The following is a 21,892-nucleotide window of genomic DNA, read 5'->3' as shown; positions in this document are numbered from 1 at the left end:
TTCGTGATACCCCCTGTGGGTACAGCCTCTGCAGAGCCTGTGTGATGGGAGGCTAGAAGCTCTTTGGGTTCCCCCAGGGTAGGGCAATGACCCAGCTGGGACAAGTGCACCCAGGTTTCAGCTGAGGAGTCATTGGGGAGCTGGAGCTTCAGTTCCTCCTGGCTCTGACTCCCAGGACCAACACCAAGGAGACAGTCTGCTGCAAGACGTCTTCCCAGGCAGAAAAGCCTCAGAAAAGACAGCATCCAGGAAATGCCACTGCCAGACTCCATCTTCCTGTGCAAAACTTTATTTGACACAGCCCTGCTCCAGAAGAGGTAACACAGAGCCCCCACAGGCTGCTCATGCTCAGCACCAGGCACAGAGCAAGGATCAACCCTGAACTAGGAGGCAAAGGTGGCCTGCAATGGCCGGCAGCACACGGTGACCACATCCCTTGCCCTGGGGTCTGCAAGCAGTGCAAGCAGAAGGGAGAGGAGTGTGGAGAGCTGCTGCAGCCCCTGTGCTGCCTGCTGGGGCTCAGAGGCAGGGTGAGACCCGTGGGTGCCATCAGGGCTTGTGCCCCAGCACAGGAGTCATGGGCAGGGCAGAACTCAGGGGCTGCAAGGGGCCTGGTCCCTGCTTGCAGCATCCCAGCCCTCCTCCAGCAGCAGGGAGGAACACAGGGCAGCCCCTGGCCCCACTGCCCCTCATTCCTGTGCTGCTCCTGCAGAACCAAGGAGAGGTGATACAGGAGTGTCTGGAGAAGGGCAGGAGCCCCCCAGGGCTGGGGACAGGGTCTGGGGGGTGCTGTCCCTCAGGCACAGCTGAATTCCCTGTGTCCACAATAGAAACCAGGGACGGATGGGCTTTTTATCGAAGCTGGCTGCTGTGAAAGTGAAGATCTCAACTTCGTTGTCAGCATTGATAAAAGACACGTGCTGCTGGGTACAGTCGAGACAGACCCAGATCCTTGTGGGGACAGGGGACAGGGACAAGGGAGTGCGAGGAGATGTGAGAGACATGAGCTGTCCTTCATCGTACTGCACAGCCCAGATCCCTTCTTCAGGGTTCATGTTCAACACCCCCTTCCTCTTCACAGATACCCTGGCCACTCCCACAGCCCAGCAAGAATTCCTTTCTCTCTTCCCCTGCCCCTCCACCTCCACCTCCCACCAGTGCCTCCCATCTCTGAACTCCTCATAGCCCAACACGCAGCGCCGACTCTCAAATCTCTCATCTGTGTCAGGAATGTCCTTCAATTCACTTTCCCATCTCACACTCCTTTGGTCCTCCGACAGGACGAGCTCACGATGAGCCGTGTCTGCATCCAGGGTCACCTTCACTGCAGGGACAGAAGGAGCCAGGCCATCAGGGGCAGAGCTCAGCCCTGGGCAGGCTTTCCCCAGCTCGGGGCCAGGAGCTGCTCCATGGGGCAGGACAGGGGGCACCTCTTGGCTCCTGAACATCTCCTAGCAAGGGCAGGGGAAGCACCTCAGTGGGCAACTCAGTGCACACCTACCTCTATTTTGAGGCAGCAGACACCTTCTCCATGCTGGAAGGAGAGGGGAGAGCTGGTCACAGCCCATGGCCAGTGTCCAGTGGGTGTGGGCAGGGTGAGGGGCCAGCTGTGTGCTGCTCTTTCCCAGCTGCCCACCCTCCCCTGCACATCGCCTTGATGATGCCCTGGGGCTTAAATGCAGGGACACTCACCCAGCTCTGCAGCTTGTTCCTCTGAAAAGGAATATAAGAGCAATGCATTGATGAGAGGAGTCAGGTTTTTATCAAGTGGCTGCTACAAAGGAATGAACCCCAGTTTCTTCAGTACTGGGGTGAGGGGACAGGGAAAAAGAGACTCACTCAGTCTTTCAGCTTTTTCTTCTGGAAAAGCATAAGGAATACATGATCAGAGAGAAATACTTCTCATCCCATGTCTACACCGCAAATTCTTTCAGTTCATGGATGGACACTCACCTATCTCTGCAGCTTGTTCCCCTGGAAAAGAAAGAGAAAAGAACGTACGGTCAGAAGGGAGTATGCCCATGGGAAGACACCAAATGCCTTCTCTTAGTGGAAGGAGACTTACCCAGCTCTGCATCCTTTTTCGCTGCTATAGAAAAGCAAAAGGAATGAATGGCCAGAGTGGAGAGACTTTCACTTGGCACTCCCCACTCCCACCCCAGGCTCCAGATGCTCCAACAGCACCCCCGAGCCACAAACACACAAGCCCCCAGAGCCCACCCAGACCAGGCCTTCCCAAAGGGACACCACTTCCCCAGGGACTGGGGGCAGGGACTGCAAGGACTCACCCAGCTCTCGGCTCTGTGCCACTGAAAAGCAAAGGCGGAGGAACAGGTGGTGAGCAGAGCAGCTTGGTTGCTGGGTGGGAACATGTGCAGGGGGGCTGCGCCTTGCCACCAGCCCCACACTGCAGCCATGCTCCCTGGCCTCCCACCCAAGGCCCCGCTCCAGACCCATGCAGGTCCCTGCAGAACACCTCCTTCCGCTCCATCCCTGCGCTGCCAGCTTACCTTGCTTTCGAAAGAGATAAACACCGAGGCCAATGGACACCACAAAAAGCACGAGGACCAGAGCCAGAGCCACTTTCCAGGGCTGTGCGTTGTGGAAGAAGGGAGCTGAGAAAAGACAGCAGGAAAAGGGCTGCGTTTCTATGCCCGCAGGTGTAAGAGCATGACCCAGACTTCTCCTGGGTCGGGACAAGTGCAGGGGCCAGGAACACCTCACCCTGGCTGTGCCATTTGTACCTGCGATGTGCAGGGATGATTCCCGTTCCTGCTGCAGGCGGCTGCTCCTGATCATGCAGGACAAGGGCCCCTCCACGCTCCCGGTCATGATGACGGCGCCTTCGATTTCAAAGAGCCCCTCCTGGTCCTGGGAATGTGTCTGGGAGACCGAGGGCAGGTGCTGCCCGCGAGCATCCCTCCACAGCAGCTGCGGCAGCGGGTACCAGCCGGCCGATTGACACAGCACCCGGACGCCTCCGGCCTCGTAGCCCCCCAGGGAGAGGTGGGGGTCAGCGCCTGTGGCTGAGGGAAGAACGCGTGGCTGGGGCTTGACTTGGGGATGGATTCAGTTCCAAGGCAAAGACCCCATCTGCTCCCATGCCAGACACAGCACAGACCAGTCATGGTCACAGGGGCTCAGGGACCGGGCACTCCATGGAGCCACTCTCACCCCTAAACAGCACCTATTGTTGGCACAGCTGAAGGACCTGCTCAGCAACCTGTGCCCACTGCCCACACAACAGCATGGGGATGGAGTTCAAAGAAGCCCCCTGAGACTGAATTAAATCATTGCATTCATGCAGCTCTTTCTCAACAAAAAGCCTGCAAGGACACAGTTGTACTCCTTGCTGGAAAAGTGCTCACAAGCAGAGGAGAAGCCCCATCACACTGTACTGTTTGCAAGGCCTCGTGGATGGCCATGAGGATGGGACTGGGTCCTGGGTGGAACACAGAAACTCAGGGACACCTGCACCATCCCTTGAATGCCTCACACCAGACACTAACCTGACAACTCTAGCTCCACAATTGCTTCGTCGTAAGCATCAGTATTTTTCACAGTGCAGATGTACAGGCCATCATCAGAGGGTCTCAGCCCTGTGATTCGCAAGTCCAGGCTTCCAGCAGAGAGACCATCTCTGGACAACTCTGTCCTCCCAGAATATGCCCCCATCTGCTCCCCATACAGGTCCTCTCCATCGCGGTAGTGGTGCACTGTCTCAGAGATATGGTCCCGGATCCACCTGACCTCCAAGCTGCGAGCATCGCGTTGAGGGGACAAGTGGCAGGGCAGCACGACATCCTGCCCCACGGTGGCAGTGACAGGCTGGCCTGGTCCCTCCACTCTGAGCTGGGCTGGGCAATGGAGAAGGGCACAGAGAGGCGGTGAGATTTTGCCATCGTAAATTTAGGGGCAGTGAGTGACAAAGGGCATGAGTTGGTGTGTGAGTTGGTGCGTGCTGCGTCCCCTGTATCCCATGGGAAACCACCCGGGAAACAGGAGAGGGAGAGGGAGGACGTGCAGGAGAAGGAGGTGTGCTGGGAGTGGGAGCCCTCTCTGCAGCATTCAGGCAGGTGAAGGATACACGGAAAGGGGAGTCAAGGCAGCGCCCGTATTGTGTGAAAGAACCAAAGGGAAAGTGAAACCCAGCTGCCAGGGCTGATCTGTGGGCTAGGGCTCCCTTTGCTCCACAGCCTCTCCTCTACCCTATGGCAGCAGATCTGCTAGGCCCAGGGGGGAGAGCCCCCAGCAGTCCCGCAGTATCCTACCTGAGCCCAGCTGGAGGAGGAGCAGAGTGACGAGGGAAGTCAGGAGGCCCCTGACATGGCCGGTGAGGCTGGGGTGGCCGCAGCCCCAGGGGAGCCCCATCTGTGCTGTAGCAGGAGCAGGAGCTGAGGGCAGAAGTAGGGGCAGAAGAAAGAGGGGACTGAGGGGCTTCAGGTACCACAGGCAGATGGGGAAGGAGTCACCTTGGGCCCGGACACAAATAGCCACAGCCAGCAGCACCTTGGGCAAGGCGCAGAGCCTATGCTTATCACGGGCAGGGGGACACAGCAGGCAGTCCCCAGGGGTTCTTCTCTAGGGAATCCCCACGGAGAGGTTTCTCACCACACCCAGCCGAGCTGCAGGAAACACAGGGGTATGCCAAAATTCCAGATCTCCTACGCAGTTCCGGACAGCAGTAAAACTCTGGGAGGAGCTTGGACATTTGGGGGCTGGGAGCAAGAGGCTCCAGAGCGTAGCGGAATCAGAGGCTGCAGGGAAATTGGCACAGCTGTGTGCTGTGACAGGGAACAAGGGAAAGCATGCCTATATTGCAGGTTTCAGCTAAGCCAGGGATTATGTTGTATATAAACCTCAAGGACAGGACTGAGCTAGGGAGTACGAGGACAGGATGACCCTAAAAGATTGAGATGGGGAACATGATAAAGGATGTTGATTCTGTAGTTCTCAGCTAACACAATTGTATGTAAACCACAAGGAGAGGGCAACCCGAACGATAAGGGAGTCAAAGACTGCATGCATAGATAATGAAGCCAGCAAGAACTGGCTTGACTGCTGAAGTCTGTAAAAGAAAGGAAAGATCAGAAGTTTAGCAGTGAGGAAGGCTTCTGTCCTACATCAAAAGACCAGCAGAGTACACTGGACAACTGCCTGAGGACTCTAGTGTGCATGCAGATAGGGGTGGAAACCTATGTTAATGATTTACGGAGACCTGATGAATATGTAAGAGACTTGCAGGAAATGAAATGAATATGCATATATCCCATCAATATAAACACCCTGGCAGTAACCATTGGTGTGCATGCTAGGAGGAGCGATCCCCCTTGCACCCAGTACTGTAATAAACGTACCTGCTTTATAACTCTTTAGGAGTTGTGAAGTTTGATTTCCATGCCTGAGTGTTGAGCGCCGTGCTGCCACCCTTTGCCCAGAGTGGTGCAGGCAAAGAACCAGCCCCACTCCTGTCTCTGCCCATCGCAGAGGAGGAAGAAATGGGCAGACCATTTGTCCTCTGGCAAGAGAAGCCCTGTTGCAGCAGGGTTGGGGCTTGGGCATGGAAGTGGCTTCCGAGGACCAGAGGGGCAGCTTCTGCATGCAGCCAGGATGATGACATGGATGACCTGTTCTTGAAGGAACTAAGGCATGGCTCTGGATCTGCTGCCCTTGTAATTAGGGGGAAAGATTCAAATGGCCAAAGCTCAATTAGAGTTGAAGCTTAACAGTATTGTTAACTCACAAACACTGACACTGAATTGGGAGGAGATGCTGGCTCTGTCGAAGGTGGAGAGGCCTTGCAGAGGGATCTGGCCAAAGGGGAGAGCTGGGCATCCACCAGCTGTGGGAAGTTTAACAAGAGCAAGTGCCGGGCCCTGAACCTGGGCAGGGGCAGCCCCGGCTGTACGGACAGCGTGGGGGGCGAGAGGCTGGAGAGCAGCCCCCAGAACGGGAGCTGGGGGTTGTGGCTGATGGATAGTTGGATGTGAGCCAGCTGCGGGCCCTGGCAGCCCAAAGGGCCAAGCGTGCCCTGGAGTGCTTCAGGCACGGCACTGCTGGCCAGCCGAGGTAAGGGATCGTCCCGCTCTGCTCAGCCTGCTGCAGCCTCGCCTCGAGCACTGCGTGCAGCTGTGGGCACCGCAGCAGACGAAGGGCGTGAAACTGTGCGAGAGCCTCCAAGGGAGGGCTACGAGGACGGCGAAGGCTCTGCAGGGCAAGGCGTGTGAGGAGCAGCTGAAGGTGCTTGTCTTGTTGAGCCCAGAGCAGAGGAGACGCAGGGGAGGCCTCGTGGCTGTCCACAGCTTCCTGATGAGGGGAGCGGAGGGGCTCTGCTCTCTGGGGACAGCGACAGGGCTCGAGGGAACGGCATGGAGCTGCCACCGGGGAGGGTCAGACCTTCTTCCTGGAGGAAATCCAGGAGCTGGTGATACCCCCTGTGGGCACAGGCTCTGCAGATCCTGTGTGATGCGAAGTTGGAAGCTCTTCAGGTGCCCCCAGAGCAGGGCAATGTCTAGGTGTACTGTGTTTATGTGGCATGGTTTTGGTATTGGGGTCCATAGGGGTGGCTTCTGCGAGAAGAGTCTTGAAGCTGCCCCATGTTAGATAAGGGCCCCACCACAGGCCAGAGCCAAGTCAATAAACAATGTTGTTTGTGCTCCTGTGAAAGCATATTTTAAAAAGGGAAAAAAATAAAAATAAAAAAAAAGAAAAAGGAAAAAAAAACACAAAACACTTCTGCTCAACAGCAGATTGAGAAAGGAATGAGAAAGAGCCCTGCAGACACCAAGATCAGTGAAGAAGGTGGGCAGGAGGTGCTCCAGGCACCGGAGCAGAAGTCCCCTGCAGCCTGTCATGAGGCCCATGGTGGAGCAGGGTTCCATGCTGCAGCCCATGGAGGAGACCACGGTGGAGCAGGTGGATCTGCCCTGAAGGAGGCTGCAGCCTGTGGAGAACCCCTGCTGGAGCAGATTCCAGGCTGAAGCTGCAGTGTATGGAGAGGAGCCCAGGTAGGGGCAGAGGGTCTGGGGGGAGCTGCTGCCTGTGGGGGACCCGTGCTGGAGCAGCTTGCTCCTGATGGATGGACCCTGTGGTACGGACAGGGTCCTTACCACAGCAGTTCTTGAAGAGATGCTCCCTGTGGGCAGCCCATTGCAGGATCAGTTTGGGAAGGATGGCATCCTGTGGGAGTGACCCCACATGGAGCAGGGGCAGAGAGTGACCAAGAAGGAGCGCTGGAGAAAAACCATCAGGGACTGAATGCAGCCCTCATTCCCCTGTGCCCCTCAGGGGGGAGAAGGTGAAAGAAGGTAGATATGGGGAAGGTGTTTTGGGTGCCTTTCCTTTTTTTTCTCACTTCTCTAGGCTGTTGGTAATACGCCATAAATTTTATTATCTCTCTACTCTGAGTCTGTTTTGCCTGTCACGATAATTTTTGACTGAGCTCCCCATCCTTATCTCAACTGTTGAGCCCTTGGCACTGTGTTTTCTCCACCTTTCCCTGGCTCTGACTCTCAGGACCAACACCAAGGAGACGGTCTGCTGCAAGACACCATCCCAGGCAGCAAAGCCTCAGGACGGAAAGCACCCAGCAAATGCCACTGCCAGACTCCATCTTCCTGTACAAAACTTTATTTGACACAGTCCTGTTCACAGAATCACAGAAACTCTAGGTTGGAAGAGACCTCAAGATCATCGAGTCCAACCTCTAACCTAACACTAACAGTCCCCACTAAACCATATCCCTAAGCTCTACATCTAAACGTCTTTTAAAGACTTCCAGGGATGGTGACTCCACCACCTCCCTGGGCAGCCCGTTCCAGTGCCTAACAACCCTTTCGGTAAAGAAATTCTTCCTAACATCTAACCTAAAACTCCCCTGGTGCAACTTTAGCCCATTCCCCCTCGTCCTGTCACCAGGCACGTGGGAGAACAGGCCAACCCCCGCCTCACTACAGCCTCCTTTAATGTACTTATACAGAGCGATGAGGTCGCCCCTGAGCCTCCTCTTCTCCAGGCTGAACAAGCCCAGCTCCTTCAGCCGCTCCTCGTAGGACTTGTTCTCCAGGCCCCTCACCAGCTTCGTCGCCCTTCTCTGGACCCACTCAAGCACCTCGATGTCCTTCTTGTAGCGAGGGGCCCAAGTTGCTGCATCTTGCATAGATGTGCTCCAGAGGACGGAACAAAGAGCCCCCACAGGCTGCTCATGCTCAGCACCAGGCACAGAGCAAGGATCAACCCCAACCTAGGAGGCAAAGGTGGCCTGCAATGGCCAGCAGCACACAGTGACCACATCCCTTGCCCTGGGGTCTACAAGCAGTACAAGAAGAGGAGAGAAAAGTGTGGAGAGCTGCTGCAGCCCCTGTGCTGCTTGCTGGGCTCAGAGGCAGGGTGAGACCCATGGGTGCCAGCAGGGCTTGTGCCCCAGTCCAGGAGTCCTGGGTAGGGCAGAGCCCAGGGGCTGCAAGGGGCCTTGTCCTTGCTGGCAGCATCCCAGCTCTCCTCCAGCAGCAGGGAGGAACACACGGAGCAGCCCCTGGCCCCACTGCCCCTCATTCCTGTGCTGCTCCTGCAGGACCAAGGAGAGGTGATGCAGGAGTGGCTGGAGAATCACAGGAGCCCCTCAGGGCTGGGGACAGGGTCTGGGGGTGCTGTCCTTCAGGCACAGCTGAGTTCCCTCTGTCTCCAGCAAAAACCAGGGGCGGATGCTGTCCCCATTGAAGGAGGCTGCTGTGAAAGTGAAGATCTCGAACCCATTGTCAGCGTTGATAAAAGACACCTGCCTCTGGGTAAAATCCAGAAAGACCCAGATCCTCGTGGTGTTGTGGTACACAGACAAGGGGGTGCGAGGAGATGTAAGAGACGTGAAATCTCCTTCATCATACTGAACAGCCCAAATTCCCTCTTGGGGGCAAATTTTGATCCCTTTCTTCTTCTCCACAGATGCTCTGGCCACCCCCACAGCCCACCAAGCATATTTTTGCTGCTCTCCCTCCACCTCCACCAACCAGCAGTGCCTCCCCTCTCTGAACTCCTCACGGCCCAGCACGCAGCACCAAGACTCAAATCTCTGCGGTGTGTCAGGCACCTGCTGCCGTTCAGTTTCCCATCTCACACTGCTGTTGTCCAGAGACACGACAAGCCGGGGATGAGCCGTGAGTGGATCCAGGGTCACCTTCACTGCAGGGACAGAAGGAGCCAGGCCATCAGGGGCAGAGCTCAGCCCTGGGCAGGCTTTCCCCAGCTCGGGGCCAGGACCTGCCCCACGGGGCAGGAGATGGGGCACCTCTTGGCTCCTGAACATGCCCCAGCAAGGGCAAGAGGAGCACTACAGAGGGCAACCCAGTGCACACCTACCTCTATTATGAGACAGCAGAAACTTTCTCCTTGCTGGAAGGAGAGGGGAGAGCTGGTCACAGCCCATGGCTGGTACCCAGTGAGTATGGGTAGGGTGAGGGGCCAGCCCTGGGCTGCTCTGTCCCAGCTGCCCACCCTCCCCTGCGCATTGCCTTGGTGTTCCCTGGGGTCCAAGTGCAGTGACACTCACCCAGATCTGCAGCTTGTTCCACTAGAAAAGTGAAAAAAAAGGGCATGATGAGAGGGGACAGCCTCTGATCCCATGGCTGGACCTCCATTTTTTTTTTCAGTTTGGGGAGGGATACTCACCCAGCTCTGCAGCTTGTTTCTCTAGAAAAAGGAAAAGAAAAGCAAGACATGATGAGAGTCCCCAGCTCAACTGGACTCCAAACTGCCTTTTTTTTTTTTTGTTGTAGAGAGACTCACCCAGCTCTGCATCTTTTTTCTCTGCAAAACAAGAGTAAAAGCAACTCATGATGAAAAGAGAAAACTTCTCTTTTCACCTTTTTCCTTAATACAGACTTTTTAATTTTAATTTAATTTAATTTTATTTTATATTTTAAGTTTCAGGAGGGACACTCACCCAGCTCTGTAGCTTGTGTAGCTGCAAGAGAAAGAGAAAAGCAACACATGATGAGAGGGGACAGCTACGCATACCAGGGCTACTAATAAGGGTAAGGTCAAATTTCTTAAGGCTGGAGAAGAACACTAACCCAGCATTTCCACTTTTTCCTCTCTAAAAGAAAAGCAAAAGCAATGCATGATCAGGGGAGAAAGCCCATTTCATGGCTAGACCTGAATGCATTTGAATAAGAGATGGAGACTCACCAAGCTGTTCAGCTTGTTGCGATGGAAAAGGAAAGCAAGAACAATGCATGATGAGAAGGGAGAGCTGCACAGCTAATGGCTGCTCCCAAGGGAAGACACCAGATCTTTGGATATATAAAAGGAGACTTACTCTGCTCTGCATCTTTTTTTTTGTTTGTTTGTTTTTTCCAATGGAAAATGGAAGTAAAAGCAATGGTGATCAGAGGTTACAGCTTCTCATCTCATGGTGGCTCCAGTGGGAAGACACCAAAATCTATACAGTGTGCAATGGGCACAGGCCAACTTACTCCCAGATTGGGAGGGACTGGAGTCATGGGAACTCAGTTTGGAAGCCTGTGGAATCTGCTAGACACAGAAATAAAGTAGCTAGTAGAAAAATGCAAGATAAGGTACAAGGCAAGTAGGACAAGGTCGAAGAAGAAGTAACAATTGAGGAGTTGAGAAAACAACCAGTATGAGCAGTCCGCATGACAACGAATCAACGAGCAGAATAAGAGCATGATAGTCGCGTGAACACTACTAGTACAGCCACCAATGAGCAAGCTTGCCAAGTAGCATAACTGGCATTTGCAAAGGCAGAGGACCACGTGGGTCAGCAGAGCAGCTTGGTTGCTGGGTGGGAACATGTGCAGGGGGGCTGCGCCTTGCCACCAGCCCCACGCTGCAGCCATGCTCCCTGGCCTCCCACCCAAGGCCCCTTGCCTTCTCCCCTGCCTTCGTTGCCCAAGGCAGAGGCCCACGACGATCCTAAGGCCTTTGGCATCCCCAGGAGAACATTCCCTCCCTCCTCCTACACACCTCCCTGGGCCAGGGCTCAGCCCCGCTCCAGACTCAGGGGGGTCCCTGCAGAACACCTCCCTCCGCTGCATCCCTGCGCTGCCAGCTTACCTTGCTTTCGAAAGAGATAAACACCGAGGCCAATGGACACAGCCAAAAGCACAAGGACCAGAGCCAGAGCCACTATAAAGGGCTGAGCGTTGAGGAAAAAAGGAGCTGAGAAAAGACAGCAGGAAAAGGGCTGTGTTTACATGCCTGGGATTAGAAAAGCAAGACCCAGATGACTTCTGGGTCAGGAAAATTCAGGGGTCAGGAACACCTCACCCTGGCTGTGCCATTTGTACCTGCGATGTGCAGGGATGATTCCCGCTCCTGCTGGAGGCGGCTGCTCCTGACCACGCAGGACAAGGGCCCCTCCACGCTCCCGGCCACGATGATGGCACCTTCGATTTCAAAGAGCCCCTCCTGGTCCTGGGAATGTGTCTGGGAGACCGAGGGCAGGTGCTGCCCGCGAGCATCCCTCCACAGCAGCTGCGGCAGCGGGTACCAGCCGGCCGATCGACACAGCACCCGGACGCCTCCGGCCTCGTAGCCCCCCAGGGAGAGGTGGGGGTCAGCGCCTGTGGCTGAGGGAAGAGCGTGTGTCTGGGGCTTGACTTGGGGAGGGATTCATTTCAAGGCAATGACCCCATCTGCTCCCAAGCCAGACACAGCCCAGGACAACCACGGCCCCAGGGGCTCAGGGACCGGGCACTCCATGTAGACATTCTCACCCCTAAACCACACCTATTGTTGGCACAGCTGAAGGACCTGCTCAGCAACCTGTGCCCACTGCCCACACAACAGCATGGGGATGGAGTTCAAAGAAGGCCCCTGAGACTGAATTAAATCATTGCATTCATGCAGCTCTTTCTCAATAAAAAGCCTGCAAGGGCACAGTTGTACTCCTTGCTGGAAAAGTGCTCACAAGCAGAAGAGAAGCCCCATCACACTGTACTGTTTGCAAGGCCTCGTAGATGGCCATGAGGATGGGACCGGGTCCTGGGTGGAACACAGAAACTCAGGGACACCTGCACCATCCCTTGAATGCCTCACACCAGACACTAACCTGACAACTCTAGCTCCACAATTGCTTCATCGTAAGCATCAGTATTTTTCACAGTGCAGAAATACTGGCCATCATCAGAGGGTCTCAGCCCTGTGATTCGCAAGTCCAGGCTTCCAGCAGAGAGACCATCTCTGGACAACTCTGTCCTCCCAGAATATGCCCCCATCTGCTCCCCATACAGGTCCTCTCCATTGCGGTAGTGGTGCACTGTCTCAGATATCGTGCGCCGAATCCACCTGACCTCCAAGCTGTGAGCATCGCGTTGAGGGGACAAGTGGCAGGGCAGCACGACATCCTGCCCCACGGTGGCAGTGACAGGGTGTCCTGGTCCCTCCACTCTGAGCTGGGCTGGGAAATGGAGAAGGGCACAGAGAGGCGGTGAGATTTTGCCATCGTAAATTTAGGGGCAGTGAGTGACAAAGGGCATGAGTTGGTGTGTGAGTTGGTGCGTGCTGTGTCCCCCATGTCCCATGGGAAACCACCAGGGAAACAGGAGAGGGAGAGGAAGGACGTGCAGGAGAAGGAGGGGTGCTGGGAGTGGGAGCCCTCTCTGCAGCTTTTGGGCAGGAGAAGAAGAGCCAAAAATGGCAGTCAAGGCAGCGCCCATATTGTGTGAAAGAAACAAAGGGAAAGTGAAACCCAGCAGGGACCGAGCTGTGGGCTCTGGTCCCCCTACCCTGAAGCCGCTCCCCTGCCCTATGGCAGCACATCTGTATGCAGAGGGGGGAGAGCCCCCAGCATCCCTGCAGGATCCTACCTGAGCCCAGCTGGAGGAGGAGCAGAGTGACGAGGGTAGTCAGGAAGCCGCTGGCATGGCTGGTGAGGCTGGGGCGGCCGCAGCCCCAGGGGAGCCCCATCTGTGCTGCAGCGGGAGCAGGATCTGGGGGTAGAAGAGTAAGGTACTGAGGGGCTGCAGGCCTGGGCACAGGGAGCCACGGCCAGCAGCGCCTTGGGCAGGGTGCAGAGCCTGCACTTATCATGGGCTGGGGGACACAGAAGGCAGCCTCAGGTGTTCTTCTCCAAGGCAGTCTCACCAGAATAGTCGTCCCTCACAGCACCCACCACAGCTGCAGGAACTAGAAGGCTACACGTGACTTCACCAACTTCTGCTCAGCTCTTGCCTGCAGTAACCCTCTGGGTGGAGCCCTGACCCTTGGGGGATGGGTGCAAGATGCTGCAGGGCAGAGCGACATCGGAGGCTGCAGGGAAAGAGGCACAGCTGGCTGCCGAGCATCTCAGTGCCACCCTTTTCCCAGGGTGGTGGGGACAAAGAGCCAGCCCCACTCCCGGCTCTGTCCATCCCAGTGGAGGCAGAAATGGGCAGACCATTTGCCCTCTGGCAAGCAAAGCTCTTCTGCAGCAGCGTGGAGTCTTTGGTGTGGAAATGGCTTCCAAGGACAGAATGGACAGTTTCTGCATGCAGCCAGGATTATGACATGGATGAACTGTTCTTTAAGGAACTATGTGATGCCTCTGGAAACACTGCCCTTATCCTTATGGGGGACGATTCATATTGAATTTGGTGGGTAGCAAACATGATGCCCATCTACAGGAATGGCTGGAGGGTAGACCTGGGGACCTATAGGCCTGTTAGTTTGAACTTAGCGCCAGGGAAGCTCATGGAGCATATTATCTTGCATGTCATCATGCAGTATTTACAGTGCAACCAAGTGATCAGGCCCAGTCAGCATGGGTTTATGAAACGCAGGTCCTGCTTGATGAACCTGATTTCCTTCTATAACGAAGTGATGCACTGCGTGGATGAGGGAAAGGCTGTGGATGTGGTCTACCTTGACTTCAGCAAGGCCTTTGACCCTGTTCCCCACAACATTCTCCTCAAGAAACTGGCTGCTCATGGCTTGGACTGGCCTACTCTTCATTGGGTTAAAAACTGGCTGAGTAGTCGGGCCCAAAGAGTTGTGGTGAATGGAGTCAAATCCAGTTGGAGGGCGGTCACTAGTGGCGTCCCCCAGGGCTCGGTACTAGGGCGAGTCCTCTTTAATATCTTTATTGATGATCTGGATGAGGGGATCGAGTGCACCCTCAGTAAGTTTGCAGATGACACCAAGCTAGGTGCGTGTGTCGATCTGCTCGGGGGCAGAAAGGCTCTGCAGGAGGATCTGGATAGGCTGCACCGATGGGCTGAGGTCAACTGCATGAAGTTCAACAAGGCCAAGTGCTGGGTCCTGCACCTGGGGCGCAATAACCCCAAGCAGAGCTACAGGCTGGGAGATGAGTGGTTGGAGAGCTGCCAGGCAGAGAAGGACCTGGGAGTGATGGTGGACAGTCGGCTGAATATGAGCCAGCAGTGTGCTCAGGTGGCCAAGAAGGCCAACAGCATCCTGGCTTGCATAAGAAGCAGTGTGAGCAGCAGGGCTAGGGAAGTGATTGTCCCCCTGTACTCGGCTCTGGTGAGGCCGCACCTCGAGTACTGTGTTCAGTTTTGTGCCCCTCACTACAAGAAAGACATGGAGGTGCTCGAGCGAGTCCAGAGAAGGGCGACCAAGCTGGAGAGGAGTCTGGAGAACAAGTCCTATGAAGAGCGGCTGAGGGAGCTGGGTTTGTTCAGCCTGGAGAAGAGGAGGCTCAGGGGCAACCTTATCACTCTCTACAGGTACCTTAAAGGAGGCTGTAGCCATGGAGCTGCCACAGAGAAGGCTGTCTGTCTGTTTGGAAAAGATTCTTCCCCAAGAGGCTAGTGGGGCATGGGAACAGGCTCTGGAGGGATATGGGCACAGCCCTGAGCCTGATGCAGCTCAAGGAACTTTTGGAGAAGGCTCTTAGATGCAGGGTCTAGTTTTTGGGTGGTTCTGTGTGGAACATGATGGTCCTGAAGGGTCCTTTCAAACTGGGGCTCATAAGTGATTCTGTGATTTTGGCTGAAGGCTGAGGCCACCTGCTGCCTCTGCTTGGAGGACTTGAAGAGCCGGTGATGCCCCCTGTGGCCACAGCTTCTGCAGAGCCTGTATGATGGGAGGATGGAAGCTCTTTGGGTGCCCCCAGGGCAGGGCAATGACCCAGGTTGCACAAGTGCACCCAGGTTCCTGCTGGGGAACCAGGGCTAGCTAGAGCTTCAGTTCCTCCTGGCTCTGACTCCCAGGACCAACACCAAGGAGACGGTCTGCTGCAAGACACCTTCCCAGGCAAAGCCTCATGAAAGAAAGCACCCAGCAAATACCACTGCCAGACTCCATCTTCCTGTACAAAACTTTATTTTACACAGTCCTGCTGCTGCTGCGCCTTGATGTGCCCCACAGGAGGGAATAAAGAGCCCCCTCAGGCTGCTCATGCTCAGCACCAGGCACAGAGCAAGGATCAACCCCAACCTAGGAGGAAAAGGTGGCCTGCAATGGCCGGCAGCACACGGTGACCACATCCCTTGCCCTGGGGTCTGCAAGCAGTGCAAGCAGAGGGGAGAGGAGCGTGGAGAGCTGCTGCAGCCCCTGTACTGCCCACTGGGGCTCAGAGGCAGGGTAAGACCTGTGGGTGCCAGCAGGGCTTGTGCCCCAGCATAGGAGCCATGTGCAGGGCAGAGCCCAGGGTTTGCAAGGGGCATGGCCCCTGCTTGCAGTACCACAGCCCTCCTCCAGCCAGAGGAAGGAGCACAGGAATGTCTGTAGTCCCAGTAACCCTCATTCCTGTGTTGTTCCTGCAGGATCAAGGAGAGGTGATGCAGGAGTGGCTGGAGAAGGGCAGGAGCCCCCCAGGGCTGGGGACGGGTTCTCGTGGGTGCTGTCCCTCAGACACAGCTGAATTCCCAGTGTCTCTAGCCAGAACCAGGGGCGGATGCTCTCCCCATTGAAGGAGGCTGCTGTGAAAGTGAAGATCTCGAACCCATTGTCAGCATTGATAAAAGACACCTGCTGCTGGGTACAGTCCAGACAGACCCAGATCCTCGTGGGGACAGGGGATAGGGGTAAGGGGGTGCGAGTAGATCTGAGAGGCGTGAGATGACCTTGCTGGTAAAGCAATGCCCAGATCCCTTCTTCTGGGTCCATGTTAATCTTCCCCTTCCTCTCCACAGATTCCTTGGCCACCCCAACAGCCCAGCAAGAATACATTTCCAGCTCCCCCTCCACCTTCACTTCCCACCAGTGCCTCCCCTCTCTGAACTCCTCATGGCCCAGCACGCAGCACCAAAAGTCAAATCTCTCCGGTGTGTCAGGCACCTTCTGCCGTATCATTTGCCATCTCACACTCCTGTGGTCCTCTGACAGGATGAGCTCAGGATGAGCTGTGTGTGGATTCAGGGTCACCTTCACTGCAGGGACAGAAGGAGCCAGGCCATCAGGGGCAGAGCTCAGCCCTGGGCAGGCTTTCCCCAGCTCAGGGCCAGGAGCTGCCCCACGGGGCAGGAGATGGGGCACCTCTTGGCTCCTGAACATGCCCCAGCAAGGGCAGGAGAAGCACCTCAGCGGACAACTCAGTGCACACCTACCTCTATTTTCTGGCAGCAGAAACCTTCTCCATGCTGGAAGGAGAGGGAAGAGCTGGTCACTGCCCATGGCCAGTGTCCAGTGGGTGTGGGTAGGGTGAGGGGCCAGACCCGGTCTGCTCTTTCCCAGCTGCCCACCCTTCAGTACATGTTGCCCTTTTGTGGCCTTAGGGCCCAAGTACAGGGACACTCACCCAGCTCTGTAGCTTGTTGATCTGGAAGAGAAAGAGAAAAGCAACGCATTATGAGAGGGGACAGTTTCTCATTCCAGGGTTGCTAAGAAGTGCAAAACCAATTTTCTCCAGGTTGTGGAGGGAGACTTACCCAGCCTTTCACATTTTTCCTCTGGAAAAGCAAAAGAAGAAAAGCATGATCAGAGGGTCAAGCTCATTTCATGTTTAGCACCTGAATAGATTTGGATAAGAGATGGAGACTCACCAAGCTGCCTAGCCTGTTCCGCTGGAAAAGGAAGAGAAGAGTAAAGCAATATTAGATAGGAGAACGTCTTATGCCTTTGCTACACCCATGGGAAGACACAAGATCATTGGGCTTAAGAAAGAGACACTCACCCAGTTTTGCATCTTTTTTCACTGGAAATGGAAAACAAAATAATGCATGATCAGAGAGGACACCTTCTCATCCTATAGGTTATTCCATGAGAAGACACCAGATTTCTTTGTTTTGTTGAGTGGACACAGACCTCTTTGTTCCCAAACTGTGGGGAGGGTGGGGGAGGAAGGGTGGTGCTGCCTAACAGTCGGCAAGACCGAGCTTTGAGCAAGGCTCATGCATGTGGAGCAGTAAGGACAGACACTTGTGCAGCTCTCTGCACGGTGCCACCAAAACACAAGGGGAAGTGAATGGGGATGGGTGGAGGACGTCCCTGTCCAAGAAGCATCAGTGCAGAGTGGGGCAGCCCCACAGCTCGCTCCCCTTTCCCACCTTGTTCCCCATTCCTTTCAGCCATCCCGGCCGTGTCCCGTGCCCAGGGCAGCCCCAGCCCCAGCACTCCCCACTCCCACCCCATGCTCCAGCTGCTCCTCCAGCACCCCCGAGCCACCAGCACACAAGCCCCCAGAGCCCACCCAGACCAGGCCCTCCCGCAGGGACACCACTTCCCCAGGGGCTGGGGGCAGGGACTGCAAGGACTCACCCAGCTCTCGGCTCTGTGCCGCTGAAAAGCAAAGGCGGAGGAAGAGGTGGTGAGCAGAGCAGCTTGGTTGCTGGGTGGGAACATGTGCAGGGGGGCTGCGCCTTGCCACCAGCCCCACGCTGCAGCCATGCTCCCTGGCCTCCCACCCAAGGCCCCTTGCCTTCTCCCCTGCCTTCGTTGCCCAAGGCAGAGGCCCAAGACGATGCTAAGGCCTTTGGCATCCCCAGGAGAACATTCCCTTCCTCCTCCTACGCACCTCCCTGGGCCAGGGCTCAGCCCCGCTCCACACCCATGCGGGTCCCTGCAGAACACCTCCCTGTGCTCCATCCCTGCGCTGCCAGCTTACCTTGCTTTCGATAGAGATAAACACCCAGGCCAATGGACACAGCCAAAAGCACGAGGTCGAGGACCAGAGCCACCTTCCAGGGCTGGGCGTTGTGGAAGAAGGGAGCTGAGAAAAGGCACCAGGAAAGGGGCTGTATTTACATGCCTGGGATTAGAAACACAACACCCAGACTTCTCGCAGCTCAGGACAAGTGCTGGGGCCAGGAACACCTCCTCCTGGCTGTGCCATTTGTACCTGCAATGTGCAGGGAAAATTTCCACTCCTGCTGGATGCGGCTGTTCCTGACCACGCAGGACAAGGGCCCCTCCGCGTTCCCGGTCACGATGACGGTGCCTTCGATTTCAAAGAGCCCCTCCTGGTCCTGGGAATGTGTCTGGGAGACCAAGGGCAGGTGCTGCCCGCGAGCATCCCTCCACAGCAGCTGCGGCAGCGGGTACCAGCCGGCCGATCGACACAGCACCCGGACACCTCCGGCCTCATAGCCCCCCAGGGAGAGGTGGGGGTCAGCGCCTGTGGCTGGGGGAAGAGCGCGTGACTGGGGCTTGACTTGGGGAGAGATTCATTTGAACGCAATGACCCCATCTGCTCCCATGCCAGACAGCCCTACCCAGCCATTGTCACAGGGGCTCTGGGACCAGGCGCTTCACAAACCAACCTTCACCTGCAAAGCACCGTGGCTGGTGCTAGAACCAGCGAGCAGGGCTGCGCAATGCCATTGGACCCAAATCACCCAGAAAACTCAGGTGCATGGCTTCAGCACCTCCAGGCAGCATCTCTGCATCAAGCTGTGCTTTTCAAAGAGGCCCCGAGACTTCCAGACAATGTCTCAGTTCTCCGCCAGGAGAAAAAGCAAAAGCAAAGAGAGGTCCAGCTGCTAAGAGGTCTTTTCCTGGCTTCAGATGTTGTCTGTGGTCCCAATACTGGCACAGCCTAAGGAGGTGCTCAGCAGCCCATGCCAAGTGCCCTCAGAACATTATTGGACACAGTTCATTGGAGCACAGAAAATGATCAAAAACAACTCAGCCTTGCAAATCTGTCCCAAAACCAACCTGCCACAGAATGGGTGTATACCTTGCTGGTCAAGTGCTCACATACTGAGGAGGTGAAGCACCATCTTGCTAAACTCTCTGACAGGTTTCATTGATTACTATGAGGATGGGACAGAGGCCTAGGTAGGGCACACAATCCCAGGGACAAGTGTATGCATCAACTCAGCCACTAACCTGTCACATCCAGATCCACAATAGTTTCTCCATAATCATCAGCATCTTTCACAGTGCAGACATACTGGCCATCATCAGAGGGTCTCAACCCAAAGATACGCAAGTCCAACCTTCCATCAGAGAGACCATCTCTGGCCAGCTCTGTCCTCCCAGAATATGCCCACATCTGCTCCCCATACAGGTCCTCTCCATTGCGGTAGTGGTGCACTGTCTCAGATATCGTGCGTCGAATCCACCTGACCTCCAAGCTGTGAGCATCATGTTGAGGGGACAAGTGGCAGGGCAGCACGACATCCTGCCCCACGGTGGCAGTGACAGGCTGGCCTGGTCCCTCCACTCTGAGCTGGGCTGAGCAATGGAGAAGGGCACAGAAAGGCGGTGAGATGTTGCCATCTTAAATTTAGGGTCAGTGAGTGACAAAGGGCGAGCTATGCGTGAGTTGGTGCGTGCTGCGTCCCCCGTGTGCCATGGGAAACCACCCGGGAAACAGGAGAGGGAGAGGGAGGACGTGCAGGAGAAGGAGGTGTGCTGGGAGTGGGAGCCCTCTCTGCAGCATTCAGGCGAGTGAAGGAGACAGAGAAAGAGCAGGCAAGGCAGCACCCATATTGTGTGAAAGAACCAAAGAGAAAATGAAACCCAGCAGGGGCCGAGCTGTGGGCTCGGGTCCCCACTGCCCCACCGCCACACCCTTGCCCCATAGCAACACGTCTGCCAGGCCCAGGGGGGAGAGCCCCCAGCAGCCCTGCAGGATCCTACCTGAGCCCAGCTGGAGGAGGAGCAGAGTGACGAGGGAAGTCAGGAGGCCCCTGGCATGGCCGGTGAGGCTGGGACAGCCACAGCCCCAGGGGAGCCCCATCTGAGAGAGAGGTCCCCCAGGGGGCAGGCGGCCCTCCAGGGGTTCTTTTGCAAGAGAGACCCACCAAGATAGACGTCCCTCACAGCACCCAACACTCTGGAACACTGAAGGAAGCACCCAACACTCCCAACCTTTGCCCAGTTCCTGGCTGCAATAACCCTCAGGGAGCAGCTCTGCCCTTGGGGCAATGGGGACAAGTGTCTGAGGAGCTCTGCAGGGCTGGCACCGCCTTCAGCCAGGATGAGGGGCTTGTGCCCAGCAGGAACCTCTCCAGACCTCCAGGGAAAGCCAGTGTCTGAGCTCGTTCATCTCTACCTGCCTAGAGAGGAATGAAACTGTGTGCAATGGAACAATATGGAGAGATGGCAGAGCAGAGCTGAGTGGGATTGGAGGCTGAAGTAATGGGGTGCAGCTGGGTGCTGATCCCGGAGCTGCCACCCTTTGCCCAGGGTGCTGAAGGCAAAGAGCCAGCTCCACTCCCTGCTGAAGCCAAGCAGGTGCAGCAAAGGGTTGCTCCAGAGGGGCAGGATCTTCTTCTCAAGCTTAGGTGGCTAAGGGAAGTTTATGTGCACTGGAAGCAAGGTTGGGCAATATGGGAGGACTACAGAGATGCTGTTTGCCTTTGGAGGCAGAAAATTCAAAGCTCAATTTGCATTAAACCAGGAAAGTACAGTAAGGGGCATTAAAACAGACTTTTAAAAATATGTTAAGAGCAAAATGAGTATCAGAGAAAGTGTTGGTCTTAATTAGGATGGTCACCTCACAAATAGGGACGCAGACAAAGGTCAGACTTTTAATGTCTTCTTCACCTCTGTCACAAACACCTATGCTGGGCTCTGAGAACATGTGAAGAACACCTGAGAGACAATGCACTAAACTGGTCACAGCATACATGGGTTCGTGAGAGGCAAGTCCTGTTCAGGTAAATTCATTTCATTTTAGGACAAGGTCATCCTCTTAGTTCAACCAGGGGAGACAGCATAGGTGATCTTTTTGGATTCCAGTAAAGATTTCTACATGGTTTCTGACCCTATCCATCTGGACCTAATATCCAGCATAGAGACAGAGAAGTGCATGATACACTGGGTGAAAAACTGGCTGAGGGGTCAGGCTCTGAGGGTTCTGGTAAAAGGGGCATCATCAGGCAGGAGGCCAGTCATGAGTGGGGCTCTGCAGGGCTCCATTTTGGGGCCAGGTCTCATCAGTGGTCCCATAAATGACCTGGATGCGGGACTGCAAGAAAGCCTGAGTGAGTTTGTGGCTGACACTGAACTGGGAGGAGCTGCTGGATCTGTTGAAGGTGGAGAGGCCTTGCAGAGGGATGTGGCCAAAGGGAAGAGCTGGGCAGCCACCTCCTGTGGGAAGTTTAACAAGAGCAAGTGCCGGCCCTGTCCCTGGGCAGGGGCAGCCCCAGCTGTATGGACAGTGTGGGGGGCCAGAGGCTGGAGAGCAGCCCCCAGAACGGGAGCTGGGGGTTGTGGCTGAGGGCCAGTCCTCTTCAATATTCTTATAAATGATTTGGATGTAGGACTAGAAGGTGTTTTGAGCAAATTTGCTGATGATACTAAACTTGGAGGAGTTGTAGACACTGTTGAGGGTGGGAAGGCCTTGCAGAGAGACCTGGAGAGATTGGAGAGCTGGGCTATCACCAACTGCATGAAGTTTAACAAAGACAAGTGCCAGGTCCTGCACCTGGGACGGGGCAACCCTGGCTATACGTACAGACTGGGCGATGAGACGCTGGAGAGCAGCCCCACAGAGAGGGATCTGGGGGTTGTGGCTGACAGCAAGCTGAACATGAGCCAGCAGTGT

The 21,892-nt window shown here is 55.6% G+C and overlaps 3 protein-coding genes across 7 annotated transcripts; all 3 read right to left on the bottom strand.

The window, feature by feature from the left end:
- Positions 1-267: 267 nt before the first annotated feature.
- LOC119713003 (butyrophilin subfamily 3 member A2-like) lies at positions 268-5,365 on the bottom strand. 3 transcript variants are annotated; one of them, XM_038187784.2, is made up of 12 exons: positions 4,612-5,365; positions 4,272-4,394; positions 3,510-3,857; positions 2,745-3,026; positions 2,511-2,615; positions 2,289-2,309; positions 2,066-2,089; positions 1,954-1,974; positions 1,840-1,860; positions 1,693-1,713; positions 1,502-1,534; positions 268-1,324 (listed from the first exon to the last, which is right to left on the bottom strand). In XM_038187784.2, exons 1-12 carry the CDS (start codon positions 4,709-4,711, stop codon positions 690-692), a joined length of 1,734 nt encoding a protein of 577 aa, XP_038043712.2. In that variant the 5' UTR covers positions 4,712-5,365; the 3' UTR covers positions 268-689. The 3 variants fall into 3 exon arrangements, with proteins under 3 accessions (XP_038043712.2, XP_071880932.1, XP_071880933.1); XM_072024831.1 differs by having other exon boundaries at positions 4,473-4,707; XM_072024832.1 differs by lacking the exon at positions 4,272-4,394 and having other exon boundaries at positions 4,473-4,706.
- A 2,262-nt stretch (positions 5,366-7,627) lies between these two features.
- LOC119713033 (butyrophilin subfamily 1 member A1-like) lies at positions 7,628-13,448 on the bottom strand. Of its 3 annotated transcripts, none has more exons than XM_038187808.2 (10): positions 12,825-13,448; positions 12,068-12,415; positions 11,304-11,585; positions 11,071-11,175; positions 9,938-9,958; positions 9,781-9,801; positions 9,664-9,684; positions 9,545-9,565; positions 9,355-9,387; positions 7,628-9,177 (listed from the first exon to the last, which is right to left on the bottom strand). In XM_038187808.2, exons 1-10 carry the CDS (start codon positions 13,045-13,047, stop codon positions 8,621-8,623), a joined length of 1,632 nt encoding a protein of 543 aa, XP_038043736.1. In that variant the 5' UTR covers positions 13,048-13,448; the 3' UTR covers positions 7,628-8,620. The 3 variants fall into 3 exon arrangements, with proteins under 3 accessions (XP_038043736.1, XP_071880935.1, XP_071880934.1); XM_072024834.1 differs by having other exon boundaries at positions 9,664-9,801; positions 12,825-12,947; positions 13,102-13,448; XM_072024833.1 differs by having other exon boundaries at positions 9,664-9,801.
- Positions 13,449-15,262: 1,814 nt separating this feature from the next.
- LOC119718671 (butyrophilin subfamily 1 member A1-like) lies at positions 15,263-20,245 on the bottom strand. The gene is made up of 11 exons (XM_072024731.1): positions 19,981-20,245; positions 19,225-19,572; positions 18,202-18,517; positions 18,002-18,005; positions 17,656-17,860; positions 17,072-17,092; positions 16,941-16,961; positions 16,827-16,847; positions 16,697-16,717; positions 16,506-16,538; positions 15,263-16,328 (listed from the first exon to the last, which is right to left on the bottom strand). Exons 1-11 carry the CDS (start codon positions 20,078-20,080, stop codon positions 15,700-15,702), a joined length of 1,719 nt encoding a protein of 572 aa, XP_071880832.1. The 5' UTR covers positions 20,081-20,245; the 3' UTR covers positions 15,263-15,699.
- Positions 20,246-21,892: the final 1,647 nt, after the last annotated feature.

This window comes from Anas platyrhynchos, chromosome 17, assembly GCF_047663525.1.
Source record: "Anas platyrhynchos isolate ZD024472 breed Pekin duck chromosome 17, IASCAAS_PekinDuck_T2T, whole genome shotgun sequence".
In the NCBI taxonomy this organism is placed as follows: Eukaryota; Metazoa; Chordata; class Aves; order Anseriformes; family Anatidae; genus Anas; species Anas platyrhynchos.
This window is presented reverse-complemented; position numbering and strand designations above follow the sequence as displayed.